The following is a 19,590-nucleotide window of genomic DNA, read 5'->3' on the forward strand; positions in this document are numbered from 1 at the left end:
CTGACGTTCTGATAAGTCGCCCTGTATATAGGATGTTTTTGTAAATAAAAGCTGTATTTGCCAGAACAATGACTCTCCCCAGTGAAGTGGGGAAGATTCAGGCTATTGTCCATTAACCTCTTAACTCCCGCCTGAACCGAGAGCATTTTCTCCAGTTCAGCTTTACCCAAATCCTGTAGGCCAGTGTAACACCTCATTTGAAAGCTAAGACCAACAAAACTAAATTGATCTTTTTCCTCACATCATCAGATTTTTTTTCATCACTTTTTTTGTTGGGCAGTCGTCTCATTTTTGTCAAATTTTCGGGACTTTTTTGTCACTTTTTCGTCAAATTATTCGCATTTCTTTGTCAAATTCTTATCACTTTTTTTAATCCATTTTTTTTTTTTTTGTCAAATTTTTCTCACTTTTCTGTCAATTTTTTGTCCATTTTCATCATTATTTTTGTAAATTTTTGTCCATTTTTTGTCCATTTTTTGTCATTTTTTCTCACTTTTTGTCACATTTCCATCATTGTTTTCGTCTCAGTTTTGTTACTATTTTCACACCTTTTTTCCAGAAGCTTTTGGATTGGGGTAAAGCCAAACTGGAGAAAATGTGCTCGGTTCAGGTGGGAGTTAAGGGGTTAATGCTCCGGCACAAATAGACTTCTTGTGGATCGGTCCCGTTGCCGCCGGACGGCCTTGGTAACCGGACCCGGACTTGGCGGAGCAGTGTGAGTGTGTAACATTGGTTTTAATGACTTTCTCACATCGTGGAGGCCGTACCGGACCTTAACCGGATTTAATGTGAGCCCGGCGTGATCCATCCTGCTGTGAAATGTCCCGTATCGTAAAGATAAGATCGGATACTGTAGATGAGGCTTATCTTATCTTTACGATACGGGACATTTCACAGCAGGATGAAGCAGGTACCGAAAACAATAAAACTTACATCTGTGGATCTTGATGCCGTTGGTCCAAAAAATCAACAAAAATGTGACAAAAATTCCACAAAAAATCCACAAAAATTCAACCAAAAAGTGAAAAAAAAATTCTACAAAAAAGTGACAAAAATTCTACAAAAATGTGACAAAAATTCAACAAAAATTCAACAAAAATCTAAGAAAAATTTAACAAAAATGTGACAAAAATTCAACCAAAATGTGACAAAAATTCAACAAAAATGAAATAAAAATGTGACAAAAATTCAACAAAAATGTGACAAAAATTCAACAAAAATGAAATAAAAAAGTGACAAAAATTCAACAAAAATGTGACAAAAATTCCACAAAAAAGTGACAGAAATTCAACAAAAATGTGACAAAAATTCCACAAAAAAGTGACAGAAATTCAACAAAAATGTGACAAAAATTCCACAAAAAAGTGACAGAAATTCAACAAAAATGTGACAAAATTTCCACAAAATGTGACAAAAATTCAACAAAAATGTGACAAAAAAATCAACAAAAATTCAACAAAAATGTGACAAAAATTTAACAAAAATGTGAAAAATTCAACAAAAAAGTGACAAAAATTCAACAAAAATTAAACAAAAATGTGGCCCAGGGACAGAATTAAAGGAAGAGACTTGGTGTTTTCAGCTCAAATCAACACAATTTTTCCGTATTTTTGCCACAATTTCTTGCCAAATGATCTTTCACACTTTTCTTGACTTTGCACATGAACCCGATATTGTGAATGTGCAGATCTTCCACACATCATTCTTCCGTTTTCTGGCATCGCTCATGTCCTGGTTTCAAAATCAACCTAACGATGCAAAGCTCTGCGTTAGTTTGTACAGTCGGAGTCGGATCAGGGAAGTTTGAACAGCTCCAGTGAAAACATCATCAGGGAAGTGACCTCGCCCAGAAAGCCTTTATCTTTCATCAGACAATCAGGAGAAAACCTCTGACGCTGCAGCTCGGATCAAAGCCAGTCGGGTCGGGTCAGGTGCAGATGTGTGAAGGCTGCAGGTCAGAACACGGTCCACGGTGTTTTGGAACCGGAACAAACCTGCGGCTGATCAGCCCCAGGTTTAATTCCAGTGAGTTTAGTGCAAACACGTGACTCAGCACAGGGAGAGATTTATGAGGCGCGTCAGACACAAACATGATCGAAATGTTCTCCTGCAGAAACACAGAGGAGCACTTTCTCTTTAGTATTTTATTCATTTTGAACCAGCTGCAGTTTACAAATGAAAAGGTCCAAAGGAGTGAGAAGAACTTACTGTGTTTAATCCTACGCCCTGTTGCTTTTATACCATTTTAACCTCTTAACTCCCACCTGAACGGAACCCATTTTCTCCCGTTTGGCTTTACCCTAATCAAAAAGCGTCTTGGGGAAAGAAGCACCAAAATAGACACAAAAATGAGAAGAAAACAAGGATGTAAACGCAACCAAAGAGTGACAAAAATTCAAGGAAAATGTGACAAAAAATCAACAAAAATGTGAAAAAATGTGACGAAAAATCAACAAAAATGTGACGAAAAATCAACAAAAATGTGACAAAAATTCAACAAAAATGTGACAAAAAATCAACAAAAATGTGACGAAAAATCAACAAAAATGTGACAAAAAATCAACAAAAATGTGACAAAAATTCAACAAAAATGTGACAAAAATTCAATAAAAATGTGACAAAAATTCAACAAAAATGTAACAAAAAATCTACAAAAATGTGACAAAAATTTGACAAAAAATCAACAAAAATGTGACGAAAAATCAACAAAAATGTGACGAAAAATCAACAAAAATGTGACGAAAAATCAACAAAAATGTGACAAAAATGTGACGAAAATTCAAAAAAAATGTGACAAAAATGTGACAAAAATTCAACAAAAATGTGACAAAAATAAAAACAAAATAAAAAATAAGATAGATAGATAGATAGATAGATAGATAGATAGATAGATAGATAGATAGATAGATAGATAGATAGATAGATAGATAGATAGATAGATAGATAGATAGATAGATAGATAGATAGATAGATAGATAGATAGATAGATAGATAGATAGATAGACCTTTATTGTCCCACAGGGGGAAATTTGTTTTCACAGCCGTCACAGAGACACACACAAAAGACACAGAAGACAAGCCAAAGACAGTAACAGCACACTACGCTAAAGAGAATATGCGGGGGGGAGGGAATTACAGGTCGTTCAATGCGGCTATGGCGGAGGGGATAAAACTTTTCCTGAAGCGTACCCTCTCCCACCGCGGAGTCCTGTACCTACGGCCTGATGGCAGCAGGACGAAGTGAGTGTGGAGAGGGTGATCGGGGTCCATGGCTATAGTTCGTGCGAGGCGTGTGACTGCTTTCTTATTGGTGATTTTTTTCTTGTTTTTGATGGTGAGCATGTTGAAGAAGCAGGGGGAACAGTAGAGCAGGATGGGTTGGATGATGCTGTTGTACAGGAGGAGCAGGAGGTGTGGGGAAACACATAGAGCGCGGAGTTTGCGGATGATATAGAGTTTTTGTTGGGACCGTTTGTGAATGTCTGTAACATGTTGATCAAAGGTGAGCATATTGTCCAGAGTGAGTCCAAGGTATTTAAAATTATTTACTCTTTCAACAGTCTGATTATGAATGATGGTGGGGGCCAAGTCCAGGGCGGGTGAGCGTGTGTATATAAGCATCTCCTTGGTTTTCTCCACGTAATAAAAAAAACATATAAAAGGTGACACAACACAGCAACAACGCGAGGAAAAAGATCAGTTTTGTGGGTCTTAGCTTTCAAATGAGGTGCTACACGGGCCTATATAATAACCAAAGAGGACAGAATGCATTTGGTTTAGGCGGGTGGTAAGAGGTTAATAATGGTATAATAAACAAAACTACAGGACAGATTCAATCCCGTTGCTTCTGCGTGATTCATTTTTAAATCATCAATGAAAAAAGTTTCTTCGTGTTTCTCCTTAACTCAAGACTCCCTTTGAGGCTCCGTAGAGAAATGTTTCCTCTGCATTTGACCCAGATCCAGATGTGGAGCCAAGGCTGAAGGTCACCTATTGTACATGTTTCTAGTGGTAGAAGACCTTCTCTCTGCTGTGCCGCCGTGAGATAAGAACAAATATAACTTTTATTAAATTGACTGTGCACAACCTCAAATCAAAACAACTTCCTGTTTCGATCCAGCACGCCAAAATAAAAGCACTGATTAGTTCAGCAGGAATATAATTAAATACACACATTTGAAGTGTTTTGTCTGTTAATAGTTGGGCAGAAAGAAAGTTGAACTAATGAATTAGACGGTGCTTTTATTGTGGCGTGCTGGACTGAAACAGGAAGCGTTCTAAATGTATGAGCTCATTTGTGTTGAAGGGAGTTTTGTCCTAAAGAATGTTTACAGCGGGGAAATATAAATCAACCAAAAACACACCCTGGAATAAAAATCAAGGAGAGGCTCAGTGTGACATCAGTAAATACAGAAACATTTGGAGATTAAAGTAACTTTATTCTGAAAATACAGTAAAATCAACGATTTTTCTCGATTATATATTAACACAATTTGACCTGAACATGAAACAACATAAATATCTCTGTTTCCGATCTATTCAAAGCAAAGCCATTATATACACATCATAATCTCATCAGAGTAAATATGTTAAAACACTCTTAAATACATGAAATAAACAGGTTTTCTTCAAAGGTGTAAGATCATCTTTAATCCAATAATGTAAGTGCTGGTAAAGGGGAGTAAAACTGTCTGTACTTGGTTTTACTTGTAAATTATGTTTGCAAATGCCAGTTCAAACAACTTATAATTCAATGTTGCTGTAAGTCGGGCGTGTTGAGTAAACTACACAGAGTTCATCTGGATAAAACGATGAAGTCAGTTGTTCAAGATCAAATCAAAATGGAGATGTGTTAGAAATGAACTTGTACTCAATAAGTTAAAGTGATAGTCTGTAAGTTTGCAAAGTGAGGAGCAATAGAGTCAAATTGTAAAGTAAACAATCAAACTCCTTTAACCAGAAAGCCCCCCAAAATGAGGAGAGCAGGAACAGGCTCCTCCCCCTCCCTCCTGATTGGACCTGACAGGCGGGTTCACAGGAAAAGCTCGTCTCATTGGTCGACACGGGAGGAGACTAGACTCTGCTTGGTCGCTGAGATCCGGGAAGGAGGGACTTTACAATAAAACTATATATATATTATTACTTTACATGAAAATGCGAAACCTGGTGTCGATTTTGCATATTTTATAAAATGCTAATATTCGCTTGTTTGTGTTGCTAACTTCAGGCTAATATTCGCTTGTTTGTTTTGCTAACTCCAGGCTAATATTCGCTTGTTTGTTTTGCTAACTTCAGGCTAATATTCGCTTGTTTGTTTTGCTAACTTCAGGCTAATATTCACTTGTTTGTGTTGCTAACTTCAGGCTAATATTTGCTTGTTTGTTTTGCTAACTTCAGGCTAATATTCACTTGTTTGTTTTGCTAATTTTAAGCTAATATTCACCTGTTTGTTTTGCTAACTTCAGGCTAATATGAACTTGTTTGTGTTGCTAACTTCAGGCTAATATTCACTTGTTTGTTTTGCTAACTTCAGGCTAATATTCACTTATTTGTTTTGCTAATTTTAAGCTAATATAGACTTGTTTGTGTTGCTAACTTCAGGCTAATATTCGCTTGTTTGTTTTGCTAACTTCAGGCTAATATTCGCTTGTTTGTTTTGCTAACTTCAGGCTAATATTCACTTGTTTGTTTTGCTAATTTTAAGCTAATTTTCACTTGTTTGTTTTGCTAACTTCAGGCTAATATGAACTTGTTTGTGTAGCTAACTTCAGGCTAATATAATCTTGTTTGTTTTGCTAACTTTAAACTTTAAACCTGGTGTCGATTTTGCATATTTTATAAAATGTGTTCAACATTTAGACTTCCAGATGATCACTTTAAGTCTGATAAGAGGTTCTTCTGTACTTGTGTTTTCGAGTTCATTCAGTTCCCAAAGTTTAGAGTAAAGTTTACTTTATTTAAAGCGTAGATAGATGACTTAGTGGTATTATGGAATCCCAGTCAGATTCAGAATCTCTTTTTCAGGGGAATCTTTGCTCCAGAGGAAACCCTATTATACATGTTTTGGTGGGAGAGGAAACCAGACCAAACACATGAAAAGTCCTTAAATAAATTATGCTAAAATGAAGGCGCATTAAATGAGAATTTCTTATAAAACGTTGACTCCAATTAATGACTTTTCCTGCAAACAGTTTTTGTATCTCCCGCCTCACGCCCATAGTCACAGGTCTCTCTCCCTAAAGCCTGGACTCTGCCCTGGCCCAGAGCGGGAGGAGGAAGTGCCGGGCCGTGTTTGGACAGAGGAGGTTGCCATGGCAGCAGGTCCTTGTTAAATAAATGGGACAAAAATAGTCACTTCCCTTCAGCAGAAACATACATTTGTGGTTGGAAACATGAGCACATGTGCAGGTCCGGCTGAAGGTGGAGGATAACGTAAAGAGGGGGATTCATGTCACAGAAACAAGTGGGAAAAGGAGTTCATGGAGAAAAGAACGAGAATGGAAACTTTCAGAAATGTGTCAAGTCTGCAGCTTTTTGAACGTCTGATATATCACAAAGATACAGTCTTCATCTGACACATTCTTACAAACTCAGCCCAAAACAAAAAATGCAAGGAACTTATTAATGTCCAAGAGTTCAGTCAGGCTAATATTCGCTCGTGCTGCTAACTTCAGGTTATTATGAACTTGTTTGTGTTGCTAACTTCAGGCTAATATTCACTTATTTGTGTTGCTAACTTCAGGCTAATATTTGCTTGTTTGAGTTGCTAACTTCAGGCTAATATTCACTTGTTTGTGTTGCTAACTTCAGGTTATTATGAACTTGTTTGTGTTGCTAACTTCAGGCTAATACTCGCTTGTTTGTGTTGCTAACTTCAGGCTAATATTCACTTATTTGTGTTGCTAACTTCAGGCTAATATTTGCTTGTTTGAGTTGCTAACTTCAGGCTAATATTCACTTGTTTGTGTTGCTAACTTCAGGCTAATATTCGCTTGTTTGTGTTGCTAACTTCAGGCTAATATTCACTTGTTTGTGTTGCTAACTTCAGGCTAATATTCACTTATTTGCGTTGCTAACTTCAGGCTAATATTCGCTTGTTTGTGTTGCTAACTTCAGGCTAATATTTGCTTGTTTGTGTTGCTAATTTTAAGCTTACTTCTTCTTCAAACTGGCTTTTCCATCACCAATAAAATCCTGTTAGGTCTCATGGCAGCTTTGTTTTTCATTCACAAATGTCTATATGACTGTTTGAATGTCTAAATCAAGTAATTCACTTATTTTTCTGGACTTTTTTTTCCGTAAATGACGGATGGATAATGACACTGAATGATGAAAGCCTTTTATTTATCTGTGATAACTAATTAATACTCCACAAGACTAGGAGCTCCTGTTCAGCAGCTCTTTTTGACACTTTGGTTCAGCAGAACTATTTCGGCAGGGCTGTGAGAACTCTGGCTGTGATTGGCTGGATTTTTTGTGGGCGGGGTACATTTTCCCAGAACAAGGAAGTGAGAATCCAATGGCTGTTTCTCAATTGCGAGGATCCGTCCTCCGTTTGGCCACTTCGTTGACGTCCTCGGTGGCGGCTCCTCCAAAACGGAGCGGAGTGTCCTCTCTCCGCCGCCTTTGAGCTCAAATGGAACGGCCTCCGGAGCGGCTGCGTCATGTCACGTGTCAATCTATGCTCATTAAAACAACTGTTTTATGAATAACAGAGGCCAGGAAACTGTTTATGTGGAACCAAACTTTTTTTAAAGTGAGTTCAAACTAATAAAGTTTTGCGAGAAAAGAAAAAAGAAACTATGTTGCAGTGCATCATGGGTAATTTCAGCTCTCCGAGGCAGCGGAGGATCCACTGCTGTATCCTTCGTAAATGAGCCAAACGGAGGAGTCGAGCTGCGAGGGGGCGAGTGGTCCAAGTGAAATGGAACCACTTGGCGGCGCCGTGATGACGCGAATGACGTCCGAAGTGGTCGAGACGCCGAGGATCCTGGCAATTGGGAAACAGCCAATGTCTACTTCCTAAAACCGGTGTGGAAAACAGGAGACGACAAGGATAGTTTTGAGGCAGTAAAATACTTCACTGAAGGATTACAAGGTCAGAAACACGTGGATGATTTGGGTAAGGATGAGGATGAGGAGGAAGAGGAGCCTGGAGTTTCCTGCGTGAAAGAAGTGAGTGATAAAAAAGTGGTCAGGCTCATGGACAGGCTTGTTCACCTTAGACCTTCATCAAACACTGGGAAACATCACCAACATGTTCATGAAGGTTCTTGGATGGACAAAACCTGAGAGTCTACACAGACGTCAAACATGATTTAACCAATGTTTGCAATACCATGTCTGATACATTTATAATAGAAAACTCAAATGGCTCGTTTTATTTCTGTAATTCCTGATTGTTTTGGCTGAAAAAGTGGGCGTGGCCGTTCAGCAGTAACACGTCTTGTATAGTATGAAATGTCAGAGCCCAGACCAACTTTGTCCTCGTTCCAGAACAAGAACAAAGATCTCGTGTCTTGTGGAGGATGAATGGGCCTTAACTCTGGTTTGTTTGTGAGCTTTGCTTTAGTGAGAAAAGACGTTTCTTTCTCACGCTGTTTATGGAGAAAAGAATGAGAATGGAAACTTTCAGAAATGTTTAAAGTCTGCGGCTTTTTAAATGTCCGACGTGTACAAAAGTTCAATCAGGCTAGTATGAACTTGTGTGTTTTGCTAACTTCAGAGTAATATTCGCTTGTTTGTGTTGCTAACTTCAGGGTAATATTTGCTTGTTTGTGTTGCTAACTTCAGGCTAATATTCACTTGTTTGTGTTGCTAACTTCAGGCTAATATTCACTTATTTGTGTTGCTAACTTCAGGCTAATATTCACTTGTTTGTTTTGCTAACTTCAGACTAATAATCGCTTGTTTGTGTTGCTAACTTCAGGCTATTATGAACTTGTTTGTGTTGCTAACTTCAGGCTATTATGAACTTGTTTGTGTTGCTATCTTCAGGCTAATATTCACTTGTTTGTTTTGCTAACTTCAGACTAATATTCGCTTGTTTGTGTTGCTAACTTCAGGCTAATATTCACTTGTTTGTTTTTCTAACTTCAGGCTAATATTTGCTTGTTTGTTTTGCTAACTTCAGGCTAATATTCGCTTGTTTGTTTTGCTAACTTCAGGCTAATATTCGCTTGTTTGTTTTGCTAACTTCAGATTAATATTCGCTTGTTTGTGTTGCTAACTTCAGGCTAATATTTGCTTGTTTGTGTTGCTAACTTCAGGCTAATATTGACTTGTTTGTGTTGCTAACTTCAGGCTAATATTCACTTATTTGTGTTGCTAACTTCAGGCTAATATTTGCTTGTTTGTGTTGCTAACTTCAGGCTAATATTCACTTATTTGTGTTGCTAACTTCAGGCTAATATTTGCTTGTTTGTGTTGCTAATTTTAAGCTAATATAGACTTGTTTGTGTTGCTAACTTCAGGCTAATATTCACTTATTTGTGTTGCTACCTTCAGGCTAATAATCACTTGTTTGAGTTGCTAACTTCAGGCTAATATTCGCTTGTTTGTGTTGCTAACTTCAGGTTAATATGAACTTGTTTGTTTTGCTAACTTCCGGTTAATATGAACTTGTTTGTTTTGCTAACTTCAGGCTAATATTCACTTGTTTGTGTTGCTAACTTCAGGCTAATATTCGCTTGTTTGTGTTGCTAACTTCAGGCTAATATTCACTTGTTTGTTTTGCTAACTTCAGGCTAATATTCGCTCGTTTGTGTTGCTAACTTCAGGCTAATATTCGCTTGTTTGTGTTGCAAACATCAGAGTCAGGACTAGAATCAGCTGAGGACCTCACGATGACTTCACCTCGGAGTTTGACGCTTCTAAACAAGTGAAGAAGTGAAGTTGTCTGGTGCATAAGGGGAGAGGGAGTGATTTCAGAAAGTGTGGAGCAGCTCATCCTTGGGCGAACGTGTTCAATCCAAAGCCAGTGATTTTCTGGAGGAGCTAAACCTCCATCGTCAGAGTGGGTGAACGGTCAAACTGAGGTTCCAGCTCTCGCTAAAGTCAGTTCTGTTGTTGTTTGTTTATTCCATTGGAATCCTCAAGGGGCTCTTCATTCTCCGCTTGTCCTCTGTAGACTCCCGCCTCAGTATGGCGCTCGCAGGATTAGCTCCGCCCCCCCGTGGCGGTCAGTATTCCACGGCGCTCACCCGGACGGAGGAGAACATTTTGCCGACGCTGGAGAACAGAGGAGAGATGAAGGCGTCGGTCAGACTCCTCCAGATGACCTGGGCCGAGGGCAGGAGCATCAGGAGGCTGTGGACACACGGCGTCACCAGCCTGGAATCACAGGGAACAGGTCATCAAGCCACTACTATGAGCCTTAAGCGGGGGCGGGGCCGGGAAGCAAAAAGAACTGGAAATGTGGTCATAGAAACAGAAGTAAAATCATTAATATAAATAATAAATAATAATGGTCCCAAAATTGAACCTTGTGGTGCACCATACTCTATGGAATTCCTTTTAGATTCACATTTTTTTATACTGGGCTTTACCCAAATCTAAAAGCTTCTCGACTGGAGAGCAACAATGTAACGCCTCATTTGAAAGCTAAGACCTACAAAAGTGATGGAAACTTTTTGTCACGTAATTTTTGTCATATTTTTGTTGTTTTTTTTCATTATTTTTTCTGTCATTTTTTGTTGTGTTTTTCTCACGTTTTTGTTGACTTTTCATCCTCTTTTTTTGTCACTTTTTTGTTGCTTTTCCAGCACATTTTTGTTTTGTTTTCATCCTCTTTTTCTCGCCATTTTGATGCTTTTCTTTTTAGCTTTTAGATTTGGGTAAAGCTCAGTTGAGGCGGGACTGGTGGCCCTAGAGCCAGTGGCCCTTCTGTGCTCTTCCAGAATTCAAATGAGGCCTATAGGCTTTTAGATTTGGGTAAATCCCAACTGGAAAAATGCACTCGTCCGCATTTTCTCCAGTTCAGCTTTACCCAAATCTAGAAGCCTCTGGACTGGAGCTCACAGCCTCGAGGCCTGAATAACGTCTCATTTGAAAGCTAAGACCTGCAAAACTGATAATGACTTTATTTGTTTAGTTGTCGCCGCGTTTTTGTCTTGATTTTTTGTCATTTTTTGTTGCTTTATTCTTCGCATTTTTTCCTCGCTTTTTCATCCATTTTTTATGGTGTTTTTGTCGCTGTTTTGACACTTTTTTTCAAGAAGCTTGTTAGATTTGGGTAAAGCCAAATGTCGGGGTTGAGAGTTTAAGAATGATCAATATTATAAATGCAGAGTTGACTAAATTAAACTTAGATTTAGTCGGCTTAAACAAGACTAAAACTAAATGAGAAAATGTCAGCGGTGAAAACCTTCCAAACAATTGGTCCTGGAGATTCTGGAGGAAAAAGTAAAGTAAAGTAAAGTAAAGTAAAGTAAAGTAAAGTAAAGTAAAGTAAAGTAAAGTAAAGTAAAGTAAAGTAAAGTAAAGTAAAGTAGCCGTGCCGCTGGGTCACTCCTCGGTCAAACACTAATATCCACTCGTTGCATAATTTGTTCTTCTCTGACAGTATTTGACGAGCTTTAAATCAGAGCTCCACCTGCGCCCGAGTGGGAAACTGAGAGTTATGTCACTTTTTTACTGATTTATCTTTGGGAAAGAGCCTGAAGCAGAAATTAACCTTCTGACTGATTTATTTGAGGCCTCAGTCAGGAGTGAGTCTGACGGAGACTCTGCAGGTGGATCAGAAAAACATCATTTAAGGCCAGACCATGAGTTCAACCAGCACAACAAAATACAAGCTTTACTTTTGTTAAGAATACATGAAAAACTACTATATAATATAGTTTCAGCTCTATCTGCTTCAATGGCCATTCAGGTCTATTTCATTCATTTAGGGCATGTAAAAGACATAAACATGAGGAGCACATGGCTAATTAACACAAGTGTGAAACCTACAAGAGCCTCTCGTCTCCGTCTTCCTGGCTCCTCTGTAGAAGCTACTGAAGCTCTGCAAAGGAAACTTCTCTTTGCCGTTATGATGTTTTAGCGACTGATTGTCCTCAGTGTGAGTGTTCAGGCTGCAGGTGTTAGCGGCTGTTAGCGAGAGTAGCCTAGCTTAGCGATGGCATTGTGGGCGTGGTCCTGAATCTGCAGCGGCTTCGGGTTTACCACAGCGCTGTGATGAACCTGCAGGCCGGAAATTAAATCCAATACAATCTGATACTCTCAAAATGTCCGGATCGGCTACCGATACTGCATATCAGATCGGGACATCCCGAAAAAAAAAACTACTTTAAAGCCTGGTTTCAATTGTTTCAACACTAGACTAGGCTAGATATTCCTCCTGAGATAACGCTGGGTTAATAACAATATATGAAACCAGGCTGGTTTTCTCAATATGAGTTTTTGAAATCTCGTACTTAATGAGGCTCGGACTGTTAGCATTGGAGCAGCGCGAGCTACACGTCACGCAAGGGCCGAGTCTACGGTGAAAATCCCGCCCGTATGTCCTTTTTAGGAACATGCTTCGTCAGAGCTGGGGAGGAGGAGTCTGTAAATCCGCCATGAATTGCCCCACGGCCGTGGTCATTCTGGTAAACGGGGAGGAGTGAGCATAAGACGTCCATTATGTTTTACAGTCTATGCTCCCCTCTCTCTTCTCTCTCTCTCTCCTCTCTCTCTTCTCTCTCCTCTCTCCCTTTTCTCTCCTCTCTCCCCCCTCTCTCTCTCTCTCTTCTCTCCCCTCTCCTCCCCCTTCTCTCTCTCTCCCCTCTCCCTTCTCTCCCCTCTCTCCTCTCTCTCTCCTCCCCCCTCTCTCCTCTCTCCCCTCTCTCTCCTATTTCCCCCCTCGCTCTCCTCTCCCCTCTCTCTCTTCTCTCCCCTCTCTCTCTTCTCTCCCCTCTCTCTTCTCTCCCCTCTCTCTCCTCTCCTCCCCCTCTCTCTCTTCTCTCCCTCTCTCTCTCCTCTCTCTCCTCTCTCCCCCCTCTCTCTTCTCTCCTCTCTCCCCCTCTCTCTCCTCTCCCCTCTCCTCCCCCTCTCTTTTTCTCCTTCTCTCCCCCCTCTCTCTCTTCTCCCCTCTCCTCCCCCTCTCTCTCTTCTCTCCCTCTCTCTCCTCTCTCTTCTCTCTTCTCTCTCCCCTCTCTCTCCTCTTTTGTTGACTGTTCTGGGCCTGACGTCAACTTTGACACAAACTCCTCAAATTCTTCACATTTTCAGACCGAGGCAAATATTTATCTCCATTTTTCCAGAACCACATGAACGGGGCATTATCTGCAACTGCGGTTTATGGAAAAATATCTTAATACAGGCCTTCCCCTGGGATTAAACATTAAAAGTCATTAAAAGTCATTAAAGATGTTTGCTTTAACTTGTTGCTGGTGTAGAGACCCTGTGACAAACCCATGAGTACCTCGCTGGAGGATCTGAATATTCCCAAACGTACCAGATGTGCACGGCGCTGATGAGTCCGAAGGCCAGCCCGAGCAGGAAGGCCATGGGCACGGCCAGCAGCGCGGTCAGCAGCCGATAGAACAGGAACTTGACCAGCTCGAAGCCCGCGTGACTCCACACCCACACGCCGTCGAAGCTGTGGGCGGAGTCTGGCTCGGCGATCACGTCTTCAAACACCACCTGCGGATCAGAAGTCCATCATCAACAACGCCACCTTCACATCCGCCATTTATAATCAACAACGCCACCTTCACATCAGCCATTTATAATCAACAACACCACCCTCACATCCGCCATGTATAATCAACAACGCCACCCTCACATCCGCCATTTATAATCAACAACACCACCCTCACATCCGCCATTTATAATCAACAACGCCACCCTCACATCCGCCATTTATAACCAACAACGCCACCCTCACATCTGCCATGTATAATCAACAACGCCACCCTCACATCCGCCATTTATAACCAACAACGCCACCCTCACATCCGCCATGTATAATCAACAACGCCACCCTCACATCCGCCATTTATAATCAACAACGCCACCCTCACATCCGCCATTTATAACCAACAACACCACCCTCACATCAGCCATGTATAATCAACAACGCCACCCTCACATCCGCCATTTATAACCAACAACGCCACCCTCACACCAGCCATGTATAATCAAAAACGCCACCCTCACATCAGCCATTTATAATCAACAACGCCACCCTCACATCCGCCATGTATAATCAACAACGCCACCCTCACATCCGCCATTTATAATCAACAACGCCACCCTCACATCCGCCATTTATAACCAACAACGCCACCCTCACATCCGCCATGTATAATCAACAACACCACCCTCACATCCGCCATTTATAATCAACAACGCCACCCTCACATCCGCCATTTATAACCAACAACACCACCCTCACATCAGCCATTTATAACCAACAACGCCACCTTCACATCCGCCATTTATAATCAACAACACCACCCTCACATCAGCCATTTATAACCAACAACGCCACCCTCACATCCGCCATTTATAATCAACAACGCCACCCTCACATCCGCCCATTTATAATCAACAACGCCACCCTCACATCAGCCATTTATAATCAACAACACCACCCTCACATCAGCCATTTATAACCAACAACACCACCCTCACATCCGCCATTTATAATCAACAACACCACCCTCACATCAGCCATTTATAATCAACAACACCACCCTCACATCAGCCATTTATAACCAACAACACCACCCTCACATCCGCCATTTATAATCAACAACGCCACCCTCACATCAGCCATTTATAATCAACAACGCCACCCTCACATCCGCCATTTATAATCAACAACACCACCCTCACATCAGCCATTTATAATCAACAACGCCACCCTCACATCAGCCATTTATAATCAACAACGCCACCCTCACATCCGCCATTTATAATCAACAACACCACCCTCACATCCGCCATTTATAATCAACAACACCACCCTCACATCCGCCATTTATAATCAACAACACCACCCTCACATCCGCCATTTATAACCAACAACGCCACATCAGCCATATATATGCGTTTCCAATGACATCACGCACAGTTCCGGCGGCCATTTTGAACACCGAAGTAGTATTATGCAGTACTACAACATGTAACAATATCTTTTCTCAGGATGAAAATGAAAGACAACAGATCAACAGTGACATTTTTATGAACTCGTAATCATTGCTCAAGAAGAAAACAGTTAAAACACGTTCATGTGATATAAGCAGCAGATGTGGCACAGATGTTGCAGCTCTGTCTGTGGAGCTACAGCAGGAAAAAGATCCGCTTCACTCTGAAGACTAAATGAACACATCAAAGAGGAAACAGAAAACCTTTCTCTGTCGACAGAGTCTCAGTGTTTGAGCTGCTCAAGATGTTAGCATGCTACCGGTTAGCAACTGTGGCTTCAACACGATAAACACATGTGTGGCCACATCTGTGAACACTGAGGAAATACGACAGTAACAGCTCTGACCTCTGTCACATGTTGTAGCAAAGGTTTTGAGTGTAGTTCAGGGCTTCCTCTTGGAGAGGTCAGAGCTGTGCAGTTGAAGCTAAATGCTAACTGGTAGCATGCTAACATCTTAAACACTGACTCACTGGTTTCTTCACATAAATGTGAGTCTTGTAAAGGTACATAAAAATGCCACTGTCGATCAGTCATCCTTCTTTTATATCCTGAGTAGAGATATTGTTACATGCTGTAGTACTGCATAATGCTACTTTGGTGTTCAAAATGGCCTCCATAACAACAAAAGTCACATGACTGAAAGCTTGTACTGTCATTTTAAAAGGTATAGTTGTGTCCAAACTCATTCCTAACTTCCTAATGGCAACAAGTCATCTAAGGGGGCGTGGCCTCGTCGAGGGGGAGGGAAGCGTGTTATGGGAATCACAGTCACTCTAGACCAGGGGTCACCAATGTAGTGCCCGCGGGCACCCAGGGGCCCTTTGGGGCATGTCCAGTAGCCCTTGGGACTTTTTCTAAAGTGTAAAACACATTTTCTTGAATCTAATTCTTAAAATTACAGTTATTTCGGTTCTTGTGACTCAGTATGAGTTTAAAATAAAGCTATTTTAATATAATGTGGGGTCAATATCCTATAAGTGAACAGTGTACATTAAAGTCTTTAGGATTTGTTTTTAACTGGTGGCCCTCAAACAACTTAATGCTCTTAAAGTAGCCCTCAGCTGAAATAAGGTTGGTGACCCCTGCTCTAGACGTTTTCTAGTTGACTAAGAACACACAAATGCAGCTGAATTAAACCCTCTCTCTTCTACCTGCAGTCTCTTCCCTCCCCAGCAGCTCTGAGCTCTTATTGGACTAAACCTCCAGTGTTTGCCTCCATTTAAAAAGTGACCTTACATTTTCCACTGAGCCGATCCACGACACAGACCTGGAAAACTACGCCTGTAAGAAAACGGCGTGAAGTGAAGTGGGCCGCCCTGACCAGCCATTACTCACCGCTTCCTTCACTCTTCAACACAAACCGCTTTGCTTTTCACGTTTCACTCACTCTCGAGACAAACCCAGGAGGTCAAGTTCGGAGGATGTGCTGGAAGTGGATCATGTGCTTGTGTTTCCTGCCTCAGACTCAGACTGTTTGGTGTGAGCAGGCCCGGTTCTACAGGGGGGGCCAAAGGGGGCATTGGGACCCTCTTCTAAAAGCTTTGCACCCTCAGTTTTGGTGCATCACAGTAGATTCTGATGGTGAGAATCTTTATTTGTTCTGGAGCCGGTGCTGGGTGTGAGAACATAAATAATGTCTTGTTTTTGTTGCACTGTTCTGGTTCGCCCGTAAATGCCATGAACGATATCGGTGGAAAACAATCATCCATTTACAGAATAAAACCAGCTTGAATCAGTGGATTAGTTTAAAGTAGCTTTGTCTGGAGGAGGTGACGTCATGGTCGGAGCTCCACTCATCATCGGCTGCTTATGTCAGAGACTGGCCGTTCAGGGAGCGACGACAGGAGGAGGAGGGTGGAGCTGACCAGTGCAGGACACCACGCTCTGAAACAGGAACAAGCTCAGGAGGCGGTGCACTGTTTCAGAGGGGACTGAAGGCAGCCTGTCAGGTTTCATCTAAAACATGCTGGTCTGGTTTGGCTCGGGAATGACTCCTGAGCACAGTTTCGTCGTACGGTTTTACAATGACAAACGCTGCACTTATTTACTTGAAAAAATAAAATGAAAAGTAGCTTCCAGGGCTCCAACCCGGGACCTGTTAACTGTCAATGCTTTTGTTTGATCGAGCGACACTTTTTCCCTGGAGGGTTTTTCAAAGCATCTATAGCAAACATCTGAAGCACCTATGAATGTAAATCCCAGTTTACAGCAGAGAAAACATGTACAATAGGCAGGATGAATGAGAATGCGAGTGAGGGACAGCGGATGGAAATCAGCCCAAGGCTCCGCTCAGGCCTGGATCTGCAACACTTCTGGAGCTGAGGTCAAAACAACCCAAATATTGATGAAAGTCGGCTCTGCTTGTCCTCAGAACAGCACGTTCTGGTGTGGCGTGTGTGGCGTGTGGGGCGTGTGGCGTGTGGCGTGTGTGGCGTGTGGGGCGTGTGGGGCGTGTTTACATGTATGTTCATTAGCATGCACTGTCCCAACCAGATAAACCAATAAATAAATGTTTTAGAAATGATTAATGCATAGATTTGTTGCATTTGAGCCATTAAAAAAAATCCCTTATTTTCTCAGAAATGAACCATATTGTGTCCTAACCAAGGCCGGATTCATGCAGGGCTCACAGGGGCTAAGCCCAGGGGCCCAGCAGGCTGAAGGGCCCCTCGGCATGAGGAGAAAAGAGTTCCCTCTCTCTTTGCAGACTCGCTCATGTGTAAATCAGATGACTTTGTACCAAGTCATCTGATGACAAAACCAGGAATAAACCAGGAATAAACTAGGTCCAAACAAGGTCTGAGCCGTTGTCATTGAGTTGGCTCAGAAATTTAAATATGCATTAAAATGAGAATGCACCAAATTGCACCATTAAAATAAAATAAAAAATCTCTCTCTTAAATATGCCCCCCCACCAGTCTGGCAGTAACGGTTCTTCCACCAGGGCCATAGGTACAGACGGCATATATGGTCATTTTTGAAAACAGTTAAGGGGAAAACAATTTTGAAAACATTTAAATGTTCTCTAATTATTCAAAAACTACTTTAACAAACGCTGAATTATGAATATAGTTTTCTACTAAATAATGATACAAAGACATGGAGAGGAGCAAAGTGGTTCAACAGCCCATAAATACATCAATAACGGAGAATGCTACATGTTAGCATCGGGCTAATGCTAACGGTTAGCTAGCGCTAGCTACAACTGCCGTTTTTTCACTTCTACTGAACAATCTGCTGTGAGAAAATATCCATATGGGCCCGATTTACACTGGACTTTATTTGTATCTGATAAATAAGTTCATATTCCACCAGAAAATGGCTGAAAAGAGTGAAAAATTGTGTTTCTCTAAAGATTCTATTTTCCCCCTCGGCGAGGCCACGCCCCCTTCTATGACGAGTTGCCGTCTGTATCTATGGAGCTCAAATATATTTAATTGTTTTTTTTTTATCATTCATTTAGCTTTCCATTGTAGAGAGAGAGAAATCTGACAGACAGACATACATATGGGGGCCCCTGAAAAAACCTTAGCCCCGGGGCCCATTTTACTTCCAGCCCTGGCCCGAACCTTCCGGACTGTGATATTTCTGACTTGTTTCTGTGACTTTGGGCCAAAAGGAAACGCTTCAGTGACACATATTTAATCTGTCCCACCATTGACCTGTCTCACTTTCACTCTGCTGGAGGTGATCACATCGCGCTCGTGCCGCCTCTGACGCGCGCACTTCCAGGTATTGACCGCGCGCACAAACCTTTCCAACACAATGAACTTTCCCAAACTCCATCATCCAAACCCTGACAGGCGCTTTCCCGCGTGCGTCCGCTGCGTAATTACCTTGAGGTGCGCGTTGACGTCCTGCGGGTCCCGTGCGCCCGCCGCGCCCGCCGCGCCCGCGTACGGCGCGTGCTTCCCGGACAGGATGGGCTCCAGGGATCGGTTGAACTCGTCCTCGTCCATGATGACGCTGGAGTCCAGTCTCTCCTTCTCCAGACCCATCGTGACGCGCGGCGGGGGCACAGAGCAGCGCGGGCGAAAGGCAACACGGCGCGGACTCACGGGGACGTGCGCGCTCCCGGGCACCGCGGGGGCGCGCACGGGGGCGATGACTGACGCTACTGTTCAGAGCGCGCGGTCATTAGCGCAGAGGCGGAGGCGACATTTAGACTAAGTCACATCAATTAGGCTGAAGTTGTTTTTCAGGTTGAAGTTCTGCTCACACAGAGTTACACCGCACGAAATACATGACCGGGAACAAGATAAAAATAATAAAACTGGGGGAAAAACTGGATCTAAAATACACCCACTAAAGATATAGTCCATGGGCCAAACCCCAAAATCTGGCATATCGGTACCGAAAAGGTGGCAAAGGCTATCGTTGATTTTTAAGTAGGTCCATGTCTGAGGTTTATATTTTTGTATGATAGCCTTTTCAGAGTTACAGCTTTATCATAG

General features: G+C 41.8%; 1 protein-coding gene across 1 annotated transcript; it reads right to left on the reverse strand.

Annotated features, from left to right (window-relative positions):
• Window positions 1-9,956: 9,956 nt before the first annotated feature.
• cav2 (caveolin 2) lies at window positions 9,957-19,171 on the reverse strand. The gene is made up of 3 exons (XM_079560180.1): window positions 18,973-19,171; window positions 13,439-13,626; window positions 9,957-10,332 (listed from the first exon to the last, which is right to left on the reverse strand). The coding sequence occupies exons 1-3, from the start codon at window positions 19,132-19,134 to the stop codon at window positions 10,182-10,184; spliced, it is 501 nt and encodes a 166-aa protein (XP_079416306.1). The 5' UTR covers window positions 19,135-19,171; the 3' UTR covers window positions 9,957-10,181.
• Window positions 19,172-19,590: the final 419 nt, after the last annotated feature.

The sequence above is a fragment of the Gobius niger genome, assembly GCF_951799975.1.
Source record: "Gobius niger genome assembly, chromosome: 7".
In the NCBI taxonomy this organism is placed as follows: Eukaryota; Metazoa; Chordata; class Actinopteri; order Gobiiformes; family Gobiidae; genus Gobius; species Gobius niger.